We start from the raw sequence: 19,023 nt of genomic DNA, 5'->3' as shown, positions 1-19,023 counted from the left end.
CTAGTACCTATAACTTCACCTTTTCTCCAGTCATTCCCTGTTAATACCCAGATCTTTTTGCCTGGAGGAATCAGGTATGAGAGGGAGAAGGGCATTTTTAGAAAGCTGAAGAGACCCATTATGTCTCCCACCTTGGCCCATATTATGTCTCCCACCTTGGCCCATATAGACCACTGTAGGGGGGCCTACAAGCAGTGTCCTCAACTAAGTTATCATCTTTTTTATGCTCTAAGGCCATGTCAGTCCAACAAGACAATCTAGAATTAAGTTGGAATCTCATAGACAGCCTCCTCCCCCTGCCCAGGCTGATCTGGGGTTTCTCACCCAGGAGTGATCAAGGAAGAATCTCAAAATTTCAAAATATGTTTATCTAACCTCCACCCCTTTAGTCCTGATCGTTACCCAGTTGGTAGCCAAGAGGAGATGAACCCTTTCTGGGAATGACTGCAGTTGGTGACCAACCTGCTTTACTAAGGTGTGTGGACCAGGGGGAGGTGAAGAGGCAGAAGTAGAGTCGGAGATCTTTTTGAGTTGAGTTTTCAGGAGCCATTTCAGTGCTTGAGAATATCAGATGCTGCCCAGTGGACACCATCAGCTTCAGTGTGGTTCAGTGGTAGAATTCTCACCTTCCATGCTGTTGACCTGGGTTCAATTCCTGGCCAACATACCTCATGCATAGCCACCACCCATCTGTCGGTGGATGCTTGTGTGTTGCTGTGATGCTGAACAGGTTTCAGTGGAGCTTCCAGACAGAAAAGCCTGGTGATCTACTTCCAAAAATCAGTCAATGAAAACCCTGTGAATCACAACGGTCTGATCCACAACTGACAACTGGGATGGTGCAGGACTGGGGATTGTTTTGTTCTGTTTGCATAGGGTTGCCGTGAGTTAGAGGTTGTACTCGAAGGCAGCTAACAACAAAAACCATCACTGACCCAGGCACAGGTATGTAGAGGAACCTCTGTCAATTGAGGGCCCTGTTGAGCCAGTGGAAGATAATTTCCCCCAAAGGAGGAGCTGCCACTTTTTCATGTAAAACCAAGCTACTTCTGGGGCCCGGATAGTTACTCTTGAATATAACATTTCCATTTGACAAACATAACCCTGAGAGGCTTATTGAACCCTTCCCTTGTTAGCCATAGAGTCTAATTTGACCAACTCCAAAGTGGGAATATTATCAGTTCAGCATGTCCTAAGGCCTTCACGGATCAGGCGCTCAATTTCAACAAAAGCTTAGTAGTAGGATTTTACCATTGCCATCGAGTTGATTCTGACTCACAGCAACCCTGTGGGACAGTGTAGAACTGCCCCATAGGGTTTCCAAGGCTGTAATCTTTAAAGAAGCAGACTGCCAGCCTTTCTCCTGTGGAGTGGCTGGTGGATTCGAACTGCTGACCTTTGGGTTAGGAGCTGAGCACTTAACCACTGTGCCACCAGGTCTCCTTAATAGGGTAATAAACCCATTGCCATTGAGTCGATTCTAACCCATAACTACCCTATAGGACAGAGTAGAAAGAACTGCACCATAGGGTTTCCAAGGCTGTGATTTTTATGGACAAAGACTGCCATATCTTTCTCCCATGGAGCAGCTGGTGGGTTCAAACCAATCTTTCAGTTAGCAGCCAAGCACTTTAACCACTTTGCCACCAGGGCTCCTTAGTAGGGTAATAAAAAAAAAATTCAAAGTCGTTGCAGTTGAGTTGTTTCCGACTCATAGCAACCCTACAGAACAGAGTAGAACTGCCCCATAGCGTTTCCAAGGAGCAGCTGGTGGCTTGGAACTGTGCTGACCTTTAGGTTAGCAGCTGAACTCTTTAACCACTATACCGCCAGAGCTCCAGTAGGGTAATAGCTGCCTTTTTAAAAATGGTGTACTTGGTTCCTGTGTCAAGCAGATAACAATGTTACCCTGAGGGGTGGCCTCTCACTACCCCAGCAGCCTTTAAGTCTTTAAAGCCTGTGATTTCCCTTTCTCTTCCTGGGATTTTTACATTGTTTTTCTGGACCACCCAGGAGGGGCAGGAGTTACCACTCTACATGCAGCAGTGCCTGAATGGGATAATTCTCTCTGACATTTATGGGATCAGCACCAATTCTACATTCACTGGTAGAAGCCACAACAATAAGTCATTGAAGTGGCCCCTAGGGCGCTACCTGTAAGATCACTTTAGCTTCCCTTCCCTACTGGGAATTTGGCTCAACCCTGTCAGTTGAATTTGGGTGCTTTCCCTTCCCCCCTCCCCTGACAGGGACTTGAACCATGGAGTCTAGGAGGTATGCCTCAGGAGAGGCTCTTTTTCTCCTTCAGCTCCTTGCTAGGCTTGGCACCACTTCCCAGTATATTCCCTGGTGTCTCATGAGTGCCATGGGCTCAGGGGCCCTTATCTTTCCACCCCTGCACACACTGCTGTGGCTCGCCCTGCTGTCTTCAGCACCTTAGGTCACCTCCGTGCCTGGCAAATTCTACTCCGTCAGGACTGGTGGGACAGAGATGTGGGCACCTGTATCCAGAGGAGCAATAAGAGTTTGAGTGCTTCTCTCCAGAGTTCCCAGCATACTAGGATGGGTGTGTATGACTCCTCTGGGGACAGGGAGACCTTGGTCCCACCTTTAATCATCTTACTCTCTAAAGCAGCTGGGGTTGTGGTAGAGGGGAAGGGGTCATGGAGCACAGAAGGAGTGGCTGTACACCAGAAAGTAAAGCACTTTTTTTTTTTTAGTTTTGTTGTTGTTGAGAATATACACAGCAAAACATACGCCAATTCAACAGTTTCTACATGTTCAATTCACTAACATCGATTACATTCTTCAAGTTGTGCAACCATTCTCACCCTCCTTTTCTGAGTTGTTCCTCCCCCATTAACATAAACTCACTGCCTCCTAAGGTTCCTATCTAATCTTTCACGTTGAAAGCAAAACCCTTTGGACTTGAGCCATGTGGGCAGCTGTATGCAACTTACCCAGACAATCTTTCAGTGTTTTCATTTTACCCAAAGTTCTATGTTGAATAGCAAGGTCCTTATTGCTGACACCATGTATGTAAGCTTTGGAGACTCCTTGGTTCAGCAGCAATATTGCCTTTTGGCTAGGGCTGCCAGGCTTGCTGCCACGTTGTCACGATTATATCTCCTCCTCCTTCCACCAGAAGAGAGCGAGCAGTAACCAAGGCAGCATACAGATGACTTTCTTCAATCTTACCTCTCTCCACTAGGCCTCATTTATAGGTAGTGCAGTGGGGTTCTCTTACCAATCCCGTTACCCACCACTTGGGCAAGAGCATTCGCTACTGGATTCCAGGGACTCTTCTCATATACCCTAACCCTGCCCATAAGGATCCTTATTTTTTTCTCTTACAAAAAGCTGTGTCTCTCAGCATCTCAAAACTGTCGGGATTTGGAATTTTATTTTACCCTACTTGTAAGCTAATAAGTTAGTCTGTTACTGTTTTATGGATGCTGGCAGAAGATGTGAGATTCCTGGGTCAGAGACAAAGGGCTTAATTTTCTTTCTCATGGCTCAGCAAGATTGGTATTCTTCATTCTGCTTTGCTCCAGTGGGTTAGGATCAATTGATGCCTCTTAGATGGCCCCTTGCAAGCTTTTAAGACCCCAGACACCACTCACCAAAGTGGGATGCAGAGCATTTTCTTAATAATTTTTTATGCCAGTTGACCTAGATGTCCCCCAAAACCATGGTCCCCAGACCCCCACCCCTGCTACTTTGTCCCTCAAAGTATTTGGTTGTGTTCAGGAAACTTCTTAGCTTTTGGTTTCATCCAGTTGTGCAGACTTCCCTGTAATGTGGGTTGTCCTTCTCTTCACCTAAGGTAATTCTTGTCTGGTATCTAGTCAGTGAGCCCTGGTGGCGTAGCGGTTAAGAGCTGTGGCTGCTGATCAAAAGGTCAGCAGTTCAAATCCACCAGGCACTCCTTGGAAGCCATATGGAGCAGTTCTACTCTGTCCTATATAGTCGTTATGAGTTGGAATCACCTCGATGGCAATTTTTTTTTCAATCTATTTGGTGTATATTCCCCTCTCCTTCCCTCCCAACCCTTGTAACCATCAAAGAATGTTTTCTTCTGTTTAAACCTTTTCTTGAGTTCTTATAATAGTGGTCTAATACAATATTTGTCCTTTTACGACTGACTGATTTCACTCAGCATAGTGCCTTTCAGATTGATCCATGTTGTGAGATGTTTCTTGGATTCATCATTGCTCTTTTTCATTACGTAGTATTTCATTGTGTGTATATACCCTAATTTGTTTATCTGTTCGTCTGTCGTTGGGCACCTGTGTTGTTTCCATCCTTTTGCTGTTGTGAGCAGTGCTGCTACCTGGGAAACTTTTGAAGTAAAAATCTCATGCCCCTTTGTCAGTATGTTTCCAAGCAAATTTCAAAATGAAATACAATTATTAGACCAGTTTAAATAATGTCCAGCATGTGTGGTACTTTACAGTGTACAGAGTTGAGCCCTAACTCAGATGAGGGAGGGGGCATAGCAGATACCATTATTGTCTTCATTGTGTGGATGAGAAAAGAAGTCCAGGGAGAATGAATAATTTTTCCAGGTCATGCAGTTAGTAAGTGGTGGAGCTAGGGCTGGACCTCTCTCTTCTTTCTGTAAATCTATTTTGTCATACTGCTTTGATGTTATTTCTCTTTGACATCACCATGCCACCATTCTTACCTGTCATCTGATGTCAAGCAGTGTGTATAGCAGATAGAAATAGATTTATTCTCCTGCCCATCTATTGGGATCACTGGGTAAACGCAAGAATCTTACATTTTGGGGAAAAGCATGTTTTACCCCCTGTGTGGTGTGTGCATAAAGACTATTTATGGAAGCTGACCTGAAGATGGATAGTCACTAGAAAGCATCTTCTAAGCTGTAGGGGGAGACTGAAAAAAAGAAATGGCCAGGCCTTCTTAAAAACCCTTGTGTATGATACAAAGAGTTGAGCGCTCAACTAGCCAAAAGGTTGGCGATTCAAACCCACTCAAGGTGTCTTGGAAGATAAGCTTGGCGATTTCCTTCCAAAAGGTCATGGCCTTGCAAACCCAATGGAGCAGTCCTATTCTCTCGCATGGGTTTACCATGAGTTGGAATTGACTTGACAGCAGGAACTAACAACAAGAAGTATGTAAAAAAGTTTGTACGGTTGTTTGGAAGAACAAGATTTTGTGTTGTGTTTAAAAACTAACCTGTCAGCTTTATTGCTTACAAAATAACTTATGCAACAAGGATAGATTTTACGTATGTTTCCAACTTAGCAAGAAAGCCCTCAGTTTTTATATACTGGTTAGTTATAAAAAGATCAGTGAGAGCATAGTCAGCAGGACAGTTTTCACAAAGTTGATGGGCAAAATCAGACTCCTGTGCCAATCATGGTTTACAACCTTCCTGTGGCCAGTATCCTAATAATGTAGTAATGTAGTTTCAAATAACAAGCATAACCTCAGAGTTAGAGGTCAGCAGGCCTGGAAGAAAAATCTTAACATAAACCTTTCCATATTACAGGAAAGCTCTTTGCCCTTTTAAAAAGATAGAAATTCAAGATACAGAAGAAGTGATAGATTTAACTTAAATTTTGGTAACTGGTTGGTAAATATGTATTAACCTTTAGTATCTAAATAAAGATTAACAAGCAGCTTGACGTCTTGCTTCCTCAAATCACTTGTGTTAAAAGCTTTTTTTTTTTTTTAATCCAAACTTTCTCATTAATGGCTTAAAATTCATAGCCTTTGGTTTTAAGTATAATTTTAACCATGCTTAATTAAGGCTATTTGAGTTTTGTGATCAATTAAAAATTCTCATTTCTTTCTCTGTTTTTTCTTTAGTTGGGATGAGACTCACTTCGGAAAAATGGGAAGTTACTATATCAACCGCACCTTTTTCTTTGATGTACACCCACCTCTGGGAAAGGTGAGCAGTGACACTTGGTGACAACAGCTCTCCGATCTATGAGGCTGGCTCAAACTCTGTCAGCTGGATTTGAGCCAGGTCTTGGTTTTGGAATTAATTCTCGGGGTTGTAGAAAGAGTTCCCAAGATATTCCAAACCAACTACTTTTATGGAAAATCTTAGGCATTTTTGGGGACCCTCTGCGTTCAGAACTGGAGAGAGGGCCATTAACTGATGAATGGATAAACAAAATAGTTTATCTATACAATGGAATATTATTCAGCCATAAAAAGGAATGAAGTACAGCTATATTCTACAGCGTGGAAGAACTTAAAAATATTAAGCTAAGTGGAAGAAGCCAGACACAAAAGACTGCATATTATATGATTCCTTTTTTTTTTTATTAACTTTTATTGAGCTTCAAGTGAACGTTTACAAATCAAGTCAGAGTGTCACATATAAGTTTATATACACCTTACTCTGTACTCCCACTTGCTCTCCCCCAATGAGTCAGCCCTTTCAGTCTCTCCTTTCGTGACAATTTTGTCAGCTTCCAACTCTCTCTATCCTCCCATCCCCCCTCCAGACAGGAGATGCCAACACAGTCTCAAGTGTCCACCTGATATAAATAGCTCACTCTTCATCAGCATCTCTCTCCTACCCACTGTCCAGTCCCTTTCATGTCTGATGAGTTGTCTTTGGGAATGGTTCCTATCCTGGGCCAACAGAAGGTTTGGGGACCATGACCGCCGGGATTCCTCTAGTCTCAGTCAGACCATTAAGTATGGTCTTTGTGAGAATTTGGGTATGATTCCATTTTTATGAAAAGTCCAGAACAGGCTAATCCATAGAGATAAAAGTAGATAAATAGTTGCCAGGGGCTGGGGGAGGGAGGAATGGGGAGTGACTGCTAATGGGTATGGGGAGATGAGAATATTCTGGAATTAGATAGCGGTGAAGGTTCCAGAACTCTGTGAATATACTAAAACCCCTGAATTGTACACTTCAAAATGGTGAATTTTATAGTATGTGAATTATGTATCAATTAAAAAAAGAAAGAAAAGAAATGAGAAGGAATACATTGCATAAAGCAGAAATAGCTCGGCTAATCATCTGCATGGGAGCTAAACTCCTTTCCCCCTTCCCACCCCTTGCATACACATTGTTTGACCAGTTGCTCTCACATGTTTTACATTTAGAAATTCCACCAGTTGGAATTCATTTTACTCTTTTAGAAACAAACCTCTCTGAGAAGGCTAATGGATTAGCCCTGGCATCACTTAGTCCTTTCTTCCTAACTGGAGGGTGAGATCTTGAGCAGAAAGGGGACAGGAATTTGTCTGGATGGAGTGGGGAAGTGATCTTGGAGCATGGAGTACTTGGGAATGGAGTACTTGGAGCATGGAGTACTTGGGAGAGGGAGAACAGGGATGGGTGATCTGGGACAGGTGGGCTTAGGGGAGCATGAGAATATGGGGTGGGGACCAGGGAGAAGGCCCTGCAGGTGGGAGGGGCAGAGAGCATGGTGGGCAGGTGGCCTACTTTAAAATTAACTCTGAGCCCAGAAAAGGAGTTATGCTTTTCCTGTTTCCTCTGCAGCATAACAATAATAAGAATTGGAGGAATCGAACACTTTATTTTAGTCTCCTTAGATGCATTACGGAAACCCTGGTGGCATAGTGATTAAGCGCTACAGCTGCTAACCAAAGGGTTGGCAGTTCGAATCCACCAGGTGCTCCTTGGAAACTCTTTGGGGCAGTTCTTCTCTGTCCTATAGGGTCTCTATGAATTGTTATTGACTCAACGGCACTCGGTTTGGTTTGGTTTTTGGTAGATGCATTATCTCATGTAACCTTCAGAACAACCCTATGAAGCAGGCACTTTTTTTATCCCCGTGGGGCACACAGAGGATAAGCAGTTACCAAAGGGCACAAAGCTAGTAGCAGAGTCAAGGTTCCCACTAGCTTAGAGCCTGCCTTCTTAACCATTATACCATACTGCCTCGTGAACTTGTCTTTGTCCAGAACTCAGACTAGATCTCTTACTACGATAGAATAAAGCAACAGAACATGTTGAATACACTGCATTGGGCTAGCCTGGGAATCAGACCTCTGGTAGAAGAGATTTTTTTTTTCTGGGAAATGCAGCCCAGTCTTTCAGGTGGGGACAGCCTATCCTTTTCTGGACTCCCCTAGTGCTCATTGGAAACTCTATAGGGCAGTTCTTCTCTGTCCTGTAGCGTTGCTATGAATCAGAATCGACTTGACGACAACAGGTTTGGTTTGGTTTAGTGCTCTGCACAGTGTGAACTTGTAGAAAATGTGACTGGTTTGTTTAATTTACTTGAGCCTTTCCTTCCTCACATCTGGCCTCTTGTATGAAGGAAGAGATGTGAAGCTTCTTTCAAAGGCTGCTCACAGGGAGTACAGTCCATCTCTCCCCTAATTTGTCTCCTGATGTTTCTGTGCTCTACCTGGTTGAAAGAGCGTGATGGCAAGTTGGAAACCTGTGAGAGAGCAAGTAGCTTCATAGCTGTGAGGCCAGGCCAACCAAAGAATCAAAAAGCCCCTCCAGGTGGCATGTAGGAAGTGTCCTCCCACACTACTAAGGCACTGCCTGCCACTTTATGCTGGTTCCCAAACATAGGTGACCAGGGGCTCCAGAAAAGTAGATACCTTTTTTTTTTTTAATTAAAAAAAAAAAAAATTGATTAATACAGAAGGATATAAAAGGTCAAAAGCTTCTCCCCCCCACATTTCTGTTCCCCAAAGGTAACCATGGTCAGTCACCTTTGTTTACAGTTTCTTATATATTCTCTCGGGAATTTTTTATGTACATATAAGTTTGTATATTTTTACAAATGGGCACATGAATAACACATTATAGGTACACATATATGTGTATTTATGCATATGCACACGTGTATAATGCATATATGCACATCTGTATAAACGAATACAAATGGTATTAAACTAAGATTGTTCAGCAACATATATTTTAAATGTGTTATATCTTAACATTTTTCCACATCAGTACATAAGAGTGTATTCCATAGAGACACACCTACCTCACTGTCACTTGGGGGAAGCCTGTCAGCATCCTGCCCCCCCTGGAGTGTGACCCCCTGCTGCTACTAGGATCTGGTGCACACAGCTATCACCACTACTCCTCTAGGTGGATAGGTGACAGTCTGCACTACACACCTGGTGACCCAAAATCAGATTCCACTCAAGAATAGTGAATGGACTCTTAGGCTTATATATCTGGTAACAGCCCAAACCAGCTGGTAATAGGACATAAGTGATTCAAGGGCTACAACAATCAAGACAGCGCAATCTGGTACCCCATTTACGTATATTGAAAGAAAACAAAACAAGATAAGACTCAGCGAGCAAATATAAAATAAATCACTACAATATCTTATAGATAGCTCAGAGACAGCAGTCGATATCAAACCACATAAAGAAGCAGACCATGATTGCTTCTACAACTCCCCAAATTAAAGAATCAAAATCTTTCCCAAATGAAGATACAATCCTGGAATTGCCAGATGCAGAATATAAAAAACTAATTTACAGAATGCTTCAAGACATCAGGGATGACCTCATAAATGAAACAAGGCAATTTACAGAAAAAGCCAAGGGACACACTGATAAAGCAGTTGAAGAACTCAAAAAGATTATTCAAGAACATAGTGGAAAAATTAATAAGCTGCAAGAATCCATAGAGCGACAGCATTCAGAAATCCAAAAGATTAACAGTAAAATTACAGAATTAGACAACTCAATAGGAAGTCAGAGGAGCAGAATCGAGCAATTGGAATGCAGGGTAGGGGAGCTGGAGGATAAGGGAATTGACACCAATATAGCTGAAAAAAAAAATCAGATAAAAGAATTAAAAAAAATGAAGAAACCCTAAGAATCATGTGGGATTCTATCAAGAAGAATAACTTGCGTGTGACTCAAGTTCCAGAACAGGGAGGGATAACAGAAAATACAGAGAGAATAGTTGAAGATCTGTTGGCAGAAAACTTCCCTGACATCATGAAAGATGAAAGGATATCTATCCAAGATGCTCATCGAACCCCATATAAGATTGATCCAAAAAGAAAATCACCAAGACATATTATCATCAAACTTGCCAAAACCAAAGATAAAGAGAAAATTTTAAAAGCAGCTAGGGATAAAAGAAAGGTCTCCTACAAAGGAGAAGCAATAAGAATAAGTTCAGACTACTCAGCAGAAACCATGCAGTCAAGAAGGCAATGGGATGACATATATAGAGCACTGAAGGAGAAAAACTGCCAGCCAAGGATCATATATCCAGCAAAACTCTCTCTCAAATATGAAGGTGAAATTAAAACATTTACAGATAAACACAAGCTTAGAGAATTTGCAAAAACCAAACCAAAGCTACAAGAAATACTAAAGGAAATTATTTGCTCAGAAAATCAATAATATCAGATACCAGCACAACACAAGGTCACAGAACAGAACACCCTGATATCAACTCAAATACGAAAATCACAAAAACAAATTAAGATTAATTTTAAAAAGAAAAAATTGCTCAAAACAGGAATCATTGAAGTCAGTATGTAAAAGATCACAGTAATCAAAAAGAGGGACTAAATACAGGAGGCATAGAACTGCCATATGGAGAGGAACACAAGGCAATATAGGACGATACAAGTTAGGTTTTTACTTAGAAAAATAGGGATAAATATTAACGTAACCACAAAGAGGTATAACAACTCCATAACTCAAAATAAAAACCAAGAAACACATAACAACCCAGCAAACATAAATTCGACTACTATGAAAATGAGGAACACACAATTTACAAAGAAAAACGTCTCAGCACAAAAAAGTAAGTGGAAAAATGAAATTGTCAACAACACACACAAAAAGGCATCAAAATGACAGCACTAAACACCTAAAAAAAAACCTACTTGTCTATAATTACACTGAATGTAAATGGACTGAATGCACCAATAAAGAGACAGAGAGTCTCAGACTGGATAAAGAAACATGATCCTTCTGTATGCTGCCTACAAGAGACATGCCTTAGACTTAGAGACACAAACAAACTAAAATTCAAAGGATGGAAAAAAATATATCAAGCAAACAACAAGCAAAAAAGAGCACGAGTAGCAATATTAATTTCTGACAAAACAGACTTTAAAGTTAAATCCACTGCAAAGGATAAAGAAGGACACTACATAATGATTAAGGGGACAATAGACCAGGAAGATATAACCATATTAAATATTTATGTACCCAATTACAGGGCTGCAAGATACATAAAACAAACTTTAACAGAACTGAAAAGTGAGATAGACACCTCCACAATTATAGTAGGAGACTTCAATACACCACTTTCGGAGAAGGACAGGACTTCCACTAAGAAGCTCAATAGAGACACGGAAGACCTAATTGCTACAAGCAACCAACTTAACCTCATAGACTTATACGGAACACTCCACCCAACAGCTGCAAAGTATACTTTTTTTCCTAGTGTACATGGAACATTCTCTAGAATAGACCACATATTATGTCATAAAACAAACCTTTGCAGAATCCAAAACATCGAAATATTACAAAGCATCTTCTCAGACCACAAGGCCATAAAAGTGGAAATCAATAACAGAAAAATCAGGGAAAAGAAATCAAATACTTGGAAACTGAACAATACCCTGCTGAAAAAAGACTGGGTTATAGAAGACATTAAGGAGGGAATAAAGAAATTCATAGAATGCAACGAGAATGAAAACACTTCCTATCAAAACCTCTGGGACACAGCAAAAGCAGTGCTCAGAGGTCAATTTATATCGATAAATGCACACATACATAAAGAAGAAAGAGCCAAAATCAGAGAACTGTCCCTACAACTTGAACAAATAGAAAGCGAGCAACAAAAGAATCCATCAGGCACCAGAAGAAAACAAATTATAAAAATTAGAACTGAACTAAATGAATTAGAGAACAGAAAAACAATTGAAAGAATTAACAAAGCCAAAAGCTGGTTCTTTGAAAAAATTAACAAAATTGATAAACCATTGGCCAGACTGACTAAAGAAATACGGGAAAGGAAACAAATAACCCAAATAAGAAACGAGATGGGCCATATCACAACAGACCCAACTGAAATTAAAAGAATCATATCAGATTATTACAAAAAATTGTACTCTAACAAATTTGCAAACCTAGAAGAAATGGATGAATTCCTAGAAAAACACTACCTACCGAAACTAACACAATCAGAAGTAGAACAACTAAATAGACCCATAACAAAAAAAGATTGAAAAGGTAATAAAAAAAACTCCCAACAAAAAAAAAAGCCCTACATACTTTTGTGGTTACGAAGGGGGGAGGGAGGGAGGGAGAGGGTTTTTTACTGATTAATCAGTAGATAAGAACTGCTTTAGGTGAAGGGAAAGACAACACTCAATACATGGAAGGTCAGCTCAATTGGACTGGACCAAAAGCAAAGAAGTTTCCAGGATAAAATGAATGCTTCAGAGGTCAGCGGAGCAAGGGCGGGGGTCTGGGGAACATGGTTTGAGGGGACTTCTAAGTCATTTGGCAAAATAATTCTATTATGAAAACATTCTGCATCCCACTGTGAAGTGTGGCATCTGGGGTCTTAAATGCTAACAAGCGGCCATCTAAGATGCATCAATTGGTCTCAACCCACCTGGAGCAAAGGAAAATGAAGAACACCAAGGTCACACGACAACTAAGAGCCCAAGAGACAGAAAGGGCCACATGAACCAGAGACCTACATCATCCTGAGACCAGAAGAACTAGTTGGTGCCCGGCCACAACCGATGACTGCCCTGGCAGGAAGCACAACAGAGAACTCCTGAGGGAACAGGAGATCAGTGGGATGCGGACCCCGAATTCTCATAAAAAGACCATACTTAATGGTCTGACTGAGACTAGAGGAATCCCGGCAGCCATGGTCCCCAGACCTTCTGTTGGCACAGGACAGGAACCATCCCCGAAGACAACTCATCAGACATGAAAGGGGCTGGTCAGCGGGTGGGAGAGAGATGCTGATGAAGAGTGAGCTAATGATATCAGGTGGACACTTGAGAGTGTGTTGGCAACTCTTGTCTGGAGGGGGGATGGGAGGATAGAGAGAGAGGGAAGCTGGCAAAATTGTCACGAAAGGAGAGACTGAAAGGGCTGACTCAATAGGGGGAGAGCAAGTGGGAGTACGGAGTAAGATGTATGTAAACTTATATGTGACAGACTGATTGGATTTGTAAACGTTCACTTGAAGCTTAATAAAAGTTAAAAAAAAAAAAAAAAAAAAAGCCCTGGCCCGGAAAGCTTCACTGCAGAGTTCTACCAAAGTTTGAGAGGAGAGTTAACACCACTACTGCTAAAGGCATTTCAAAGCATAGAAAATGATAGAATACTACCTAACTCATTCTATGAAGCCACCATCTCCCTGATACCAAAACCAGGTAAAGACACCACAAAAAAAGAAAATTACAGACCTATATCCCTCATGAACATAGATGCAAAAATCCTCAACAAAATTCTAGCCGATAGAATTCAACAACATATCGAAAAAATAATCCACCACGACCAAGTGGGATTTATACCAGATATGCAAGGCTGGTTTAATATTAGAAAAACCATTAATGTAATCCACCATATAAATAAAACAAAAGGCAAAAACCACATGATCTTATCAATTGATGCGGAAAAGGCATTTGACAAAGTCCAACACCCATTCATGATAAAAACTTTCAGCAAAATAGGAGTTGAAGGAAAATTCCTCAACATGATAAAGGGCATCTATACATAAAAAGAAATAAAATAAAATAAAAGCCAACATCACCCTAAATGGAGAGAGCCTGAAAGCATTTCCCTTGAGAACGGGAACCAGACAAGGATGCCCTTTATCACCGCTCTTATTCAACATTGTGCTAGAGGTCCTAGCCAGAGCAATTAGGCTAGACAAAGAAATAAAGGGCATCCGGATTGGCAAGGAAGAAGTAAAATTATGTCTATTTGCAGATGACATGATCTTATACACAGAAAACCCTAAGGAATCCTCCAGAAAACTACTGAAAGTAATAGAAGAGTTTGGCAGAGTCTCAGGTTATAAGATAAACATACAAAAATCACTTGGATTCCTCTACATCAACAAAAAGAACATTGAAGAGGAAATCACCAAATCAATACCATTCACAGTAGCCCCCAAGAAGATAAAATACTTAGGCATAAATCTTACCAAAGATGTAAAAGACCTATAAAAGAAAACTACAAAGTACTAGTGCAAGAAACTAAAAAGGACCTACATAAGTGGAAAAGCATAGCTTGCTCATGGATAGGAAGACTTAACATAGTAAAAATGTCTATTCTACCAAAAGCCATCTATACATACAATGCACTTCCGATCCAAATTCCAATGACATTTTTTAATGTGATGGAGAAACAAATCACCAACTTCATGTGGAAGGGAAAGAAGCCCCGGATAAGTAAAGCATTACTGAAAAAGAAGAAGAAAGTGGGAGGCCTTTCTCTACCTGATTTTAGAACAAATTATACAGCCACAGTAGTCAAAACAACCTGGTACTGGTACAACAACAGGCACATAGACCAATGGAACAGAATTGAGAGCCGAGATATAAATCCATCCACATGTGATATTTGACAAAGGCCCAGTGTCAGTTAATTGGGGAAAAGATAGTCTTTTTAACAAATGGTGCTGGCAGAACTGGATATCCATTTGCAGAAAAATGAAAAAGGACCCATACCTCACACCATGCACAAAAACTAACTCCAAGTGCATCAAAGACCTAAACATAAAGACTAAAACAATAAAGATCATGGAAGAAAAAATAGGCACAACGTTAGGAGCCCTAATACAAGGCATAAACAGAATACAAAACATTACCAAAAATGATGAAGAGAAACCAGATAACTGGGAGCTCCTAAAAATCAAACACTTATGCTCGTCTAAAGACTTCACAAAACGAGTAAAAAGACCACCTACAGATTGGGAAAAAATTTTCAGCTATGACATCTCCAACCAGCGCCTGATCTCTAAAATCTATATGATTCTGTTAAAACTCAACAACAAAAAGACAACCCAATCAAAAAGTGGGCAAAGAATATGAACACGCCCTTCACTAAAGAAGATATTCAAGGAGCTAACAGATACATGAGAAAATGCTCTGGATCATTAGCCATTAGAGAAATGCAAATTAAAACTACGATGAGATTCCGTCTCAGTCCAACAAGGCTGGCATTAATCCAAAAAACACAAAATAATAAATGTTGGAGAGGCTGTGGAGAGATTGGAACTCTTATACACTGCTGGTGGGATTGTAAAATGGTACAACCACTTTGGAAATCTATCTGGCGTTTTCCTAAAAAGTTAGAAATAGAACTACCATACAACCCAGAAATCCCACTCCTCGGAATATACCCTAGAGAAATAAGAGCCTTCACACGAACAGATATATGCACACCCATGCTTATTGCAGCACTGTTTACAATAGCAAAAAGCTGGAAGCAACCAAGGTGTCCATCAACAGATGAATGGTTAAATAAATTGTGGTATATTCACACAATGGAATATTATGCATCGATAAAGAACAGTGACGAATCTCTGAAACATTTCATAACATGGAGGAACCTGGAAGGCATTATGCTGAGCGAAATTAGTCAGAGGCAAAAGGACAAATATTGTATAAGACCACTATTATAAGATCTTGAGAAATAGTATAAACTGAGAAGAACACATACTTTTGTGGTTACGAGGGGGGGAGGGAGGTAGGCTGGGAGAGGATTATTTACTGATTAGTAGATAAGAACTATTTTAGGTGAAGGGAGGGACAATACTCAATACACGGAAGGTCAGCTCAGCTGGACTGGACTGAAAGCAAAGAAGTGTCTGGGATAAACTGAATGCTTCGAAGGTCAGCAGAGCAAGGGCGGGGGTTTGGGGATTATGGCTTAAGGGAACTTCTAAGTCAATTGGCAAAATAATTCTATTATGAAAACATTCTGCATCCCACTGTGAAGTGTGGCGTCTGGGGCCTTAAGTGCTAACAAGCGGCCATCTAAGATGCATCAATTGGTCTCAACCCACCTGGATCAAAGGAGAATGAAGAACACCAAGGTCACACGATAACTATGAGCCCAAGAGACAGAAAGGGCCACATGAACCAGAGACCTACATCATCCTGAGACCAGAAGAACTAGATGGTGCCCGGCCACAACCGGTGACTGCCCTGGCAGGGAGCACAACAGAGAACCCCTGAGGGAGCAGGAGAACAGTGGGATGCAGACCCCAAATTCTCACAGAAAGACCATACTTAATGGTCTGACTGAGACTAGAGGACTCCCGGCGGTCATGGTCCCCAAACCTTCTGTTGGCACAGGACAGGAACCATCCCCGAAGACAACTCATCAGACATGAAAGGGACTGGACAGTGGGTGGGAGAGAGATGCTGATGAAGAGTGAGCTAATGATATCAGGTGGACACTTGAGACTGTGTTGGCATCTCCTGTCTGGAGGGGGGATGGGAGGATAGAGAGAGTTGGAAGCTGGCAAAATTGTCACAAAAGGAGAGATTGGAAGGGCTGACTCATTAGGGGGAGAGCAAGTGGGAGTACGGAGTAAGGTGTATATAAACTTATATGTGACAGTCTGACTTGATTTGTAAACGTTCACTTGAAGCTCAATAAAAGTTAATAAAAAAAAAAAATCAACCATTGAAAACCCTATGGAGTACAGATTTATTCTGACATGCATGAGGTTGCCATCAGTTGGAATCGACCTGATGGCAACTGCTTAATCCGTTACAGGTAGTCTCTGACTTACGACTGGGTTCCGTTTCAATGACTCGTCATAAATTGAATATCTCTTTTTTTTTCATTATTATTGCCTTTTATTATCAGTATCTTTAATAAATTTGATCTTTATTGGTCTTTGGGGCTTGGGAACATTACGTATAAACTTACAGATACATTTTAATAAACAAATCATAAAAAAAAAAAGGATGGTTGTAAACATGGTTTGTCATAACCTGAATACGTCGTAAGTAGGGGACTATCTGCATGTAAAACTAAAAAACCAAACCCACTGCTGTCAAGTCGATTCTGACTCATAGCAACCCTATAGGACAGAGTAGAACTGCCCCAAAAGGTTTCCAAGGCTATAAATATTTACACAAGCAGGCTGCCACATCTGTCTCCAGTGGAGCGCCCGATGGGTTTGAACCGCCCACCTTTTGGTTCACAGCCGAGCACTTTAATCACTGTACCACCAGGGCTCCAGTTGTATATAGATATGCCATAAATTCTTTTTTTCCTCTGTAGTTGGTGGGCATTTATGTCATTCCAGTCTTTAGCCATTACAAAAGCTATTGCTGTGAACATCCTTGTACAGTACATGTATCTTTGCATGGTTGCATAGGTATATCTGAAAGACTCCCAGCAGCCGAAATGAACAGTCAAAGGGTATGTACAGTTAAAATCGTGTTAGATACTGCCAAGTTTCCTTGAAAATTTTGTGTAACAGTATATAGTCCCACCAATGGTGAATGAGGGTGCTTGTTTCCCGACCATTGTCAACGTTGGTATGCTCGTACTTTAAAAATTTTGTCAATTTGAGAGTAAAATTGGTATATCACTCATTTACATGTCTTTAAGTTAGGCTGAACATTTTTTCCTATGTTTATGAGTCATTTGTTTTCTCTGAATTTGCCCATTTTTCTAATAGGTTGTTCATCTTTTTTGTATTGATTTGAATGAGTTGTTAGGAAATCAGCTCAGGGCTACTTTTAATGTTAAGGGAAACTAGAGGGACTGATTTTTCAGTGCCTGTTAAGTTCCTGGTACAATGCTGGGTGCTTTTCTTATAGCGTCACCTCCAATCCTCATAGTTCCTGCAAGGAAGGATTTTTTTTTTTTTTAATTGTGCTTTAGGTGAAAGTTTACAGAGCAAATTAGTTTCTTGTTAAACAATTAATGCACAAAATGTTTTGTAACATTAGTTCTCAACCCCGCAATGTGTCAACACTTTCTCCTTCTCCACCTGGGGTTCCTTGTTTCTACTCGTCCAATTTTCCTGTTCCTTCCTGCCTTCTCATCTTTGGTTTTGGGCTGGTGTGCCCATTTAGTCTCGGATACATGATTGATCTACGAAGCGCATTCCTCACATGTGTTATTGTTTGCCGTGTAGACCTGTCTGATCTTTGGCTGAAGGGTAAACCTCAGCAGTGACTTCAGTACTGAGTTAAAAGGGTGTCTGGGGGCCATATTCTTGAGGTTTCTACAGTCTCTGTCAGACCAGCAAGTCTGGTCTTGCAAGGAAGTTTTTATTGCCTATATAGCTCAGAGATACTGAGTATTGTCCACAATTAGATAGCTAGTGTGTGAGGTGCTGAGACTCAAACCACTTGTGCTTTTCTTCCCTCCAGTGCCAGGCAGGCTTGTCCTCCGAGGTTGCTGGTTAGGAGGGTCATCCGTCTGATAGTCCTTGTCAGTTTAGTTCATCTAGGTATTTTGAGGAAACCCTGGTGGTATGGTGGTTAAGTGCTATGGCTGCTAACCAAAAGGTCTGCAGTTTGAATTCACCAGGCACTCTCAGAAACTCTATGGGGCAGTTCTGCTCTGTCCTGTAGGGTCGCTATGAGTTGGAATCGACGTGGCAGCAACTGGTTTGGTTTTTTTGGTTATGTATTTTGATGGACCTGTCTTTTCAATACCTTATAGTTATATTACCTTAGTTTTATTTTATTAAATGAACTTCTGGCCCCTCGAATTTCTCTTTTTTAAAAACAACAACAAAAACCAAGGCTTTATAATCCTGTACTGCTGAACTTTGACTTCTGTACCTTGAACTGAGACTATAGAGAGTGACTATGTGGAACTACTTGAGAAAAAAAGCGAACTGGTTAGTGGTCCAAATCCAAGCCCCGCCCCCAGCGGTGTCGCCAGGAGGGCCTTTTCCGCACACAGCCAGTGTGTCTGTCCCTCCACACAGGCTGACTGGAGCACAAGGGTCAGGCTGGAGCAGCCTGGGTTTGTCACAGCTGGTTGGTATTTGCTAACAGCTTTCATACTCTAGCTGCTTTTCAGTGTGAAAAAGAG

General features: G+C 41.2%; 1 protein-coding gene across 3 annotated transcripts in view; it reads left to right on the top strand.

Moving 5' to 3' along the window:
* POMT2 (protein O-mannosyltransferase 2) overlaps positions 1-19,023 on the top strand; it is a 58,029-nt gene that overhangs the window by 1,421 nt on the left and 37,585 nt on the right. For 2 of the 3 annotated variants that reach the window (XM_049899725.1, XM_049899722.1), the window contains exon 2: positions 5,839-5,923. In XM_049899725.1, coding sequence (XP_049755682.1) covers positions 5,839-5,923 — 85 coding nt within the window. Of the gene's footprint in view, positions 1-5,838; positions 5,924-18,760; positions 18,969-19,023 lie in introns of those variants that run through there. The other variant, XM_049899724.1, reaches the window with a different exon arrangement.

Source organism: Elephas maximus, chromosome 10 (assembly GCF_024166365.1).
Source record: "Elephas maximus indicus isolate mEleMax1 chromosome 10, mEleMax1 primary haplotype, whole genome shotgun sequence".
Classification (NCBI taxonomy): domain Eukaryota; kingdom Metazoa; phylum Chordata; class Mammalia; order Proboscidea; family Elephantidae; genus Elephas; species Elephas maximus.
The sequence above is the reverse complement of the archived record's forward strand: the minus strand, read 5'-3'. Positions and strand labels throughout refer to the sequence as shown.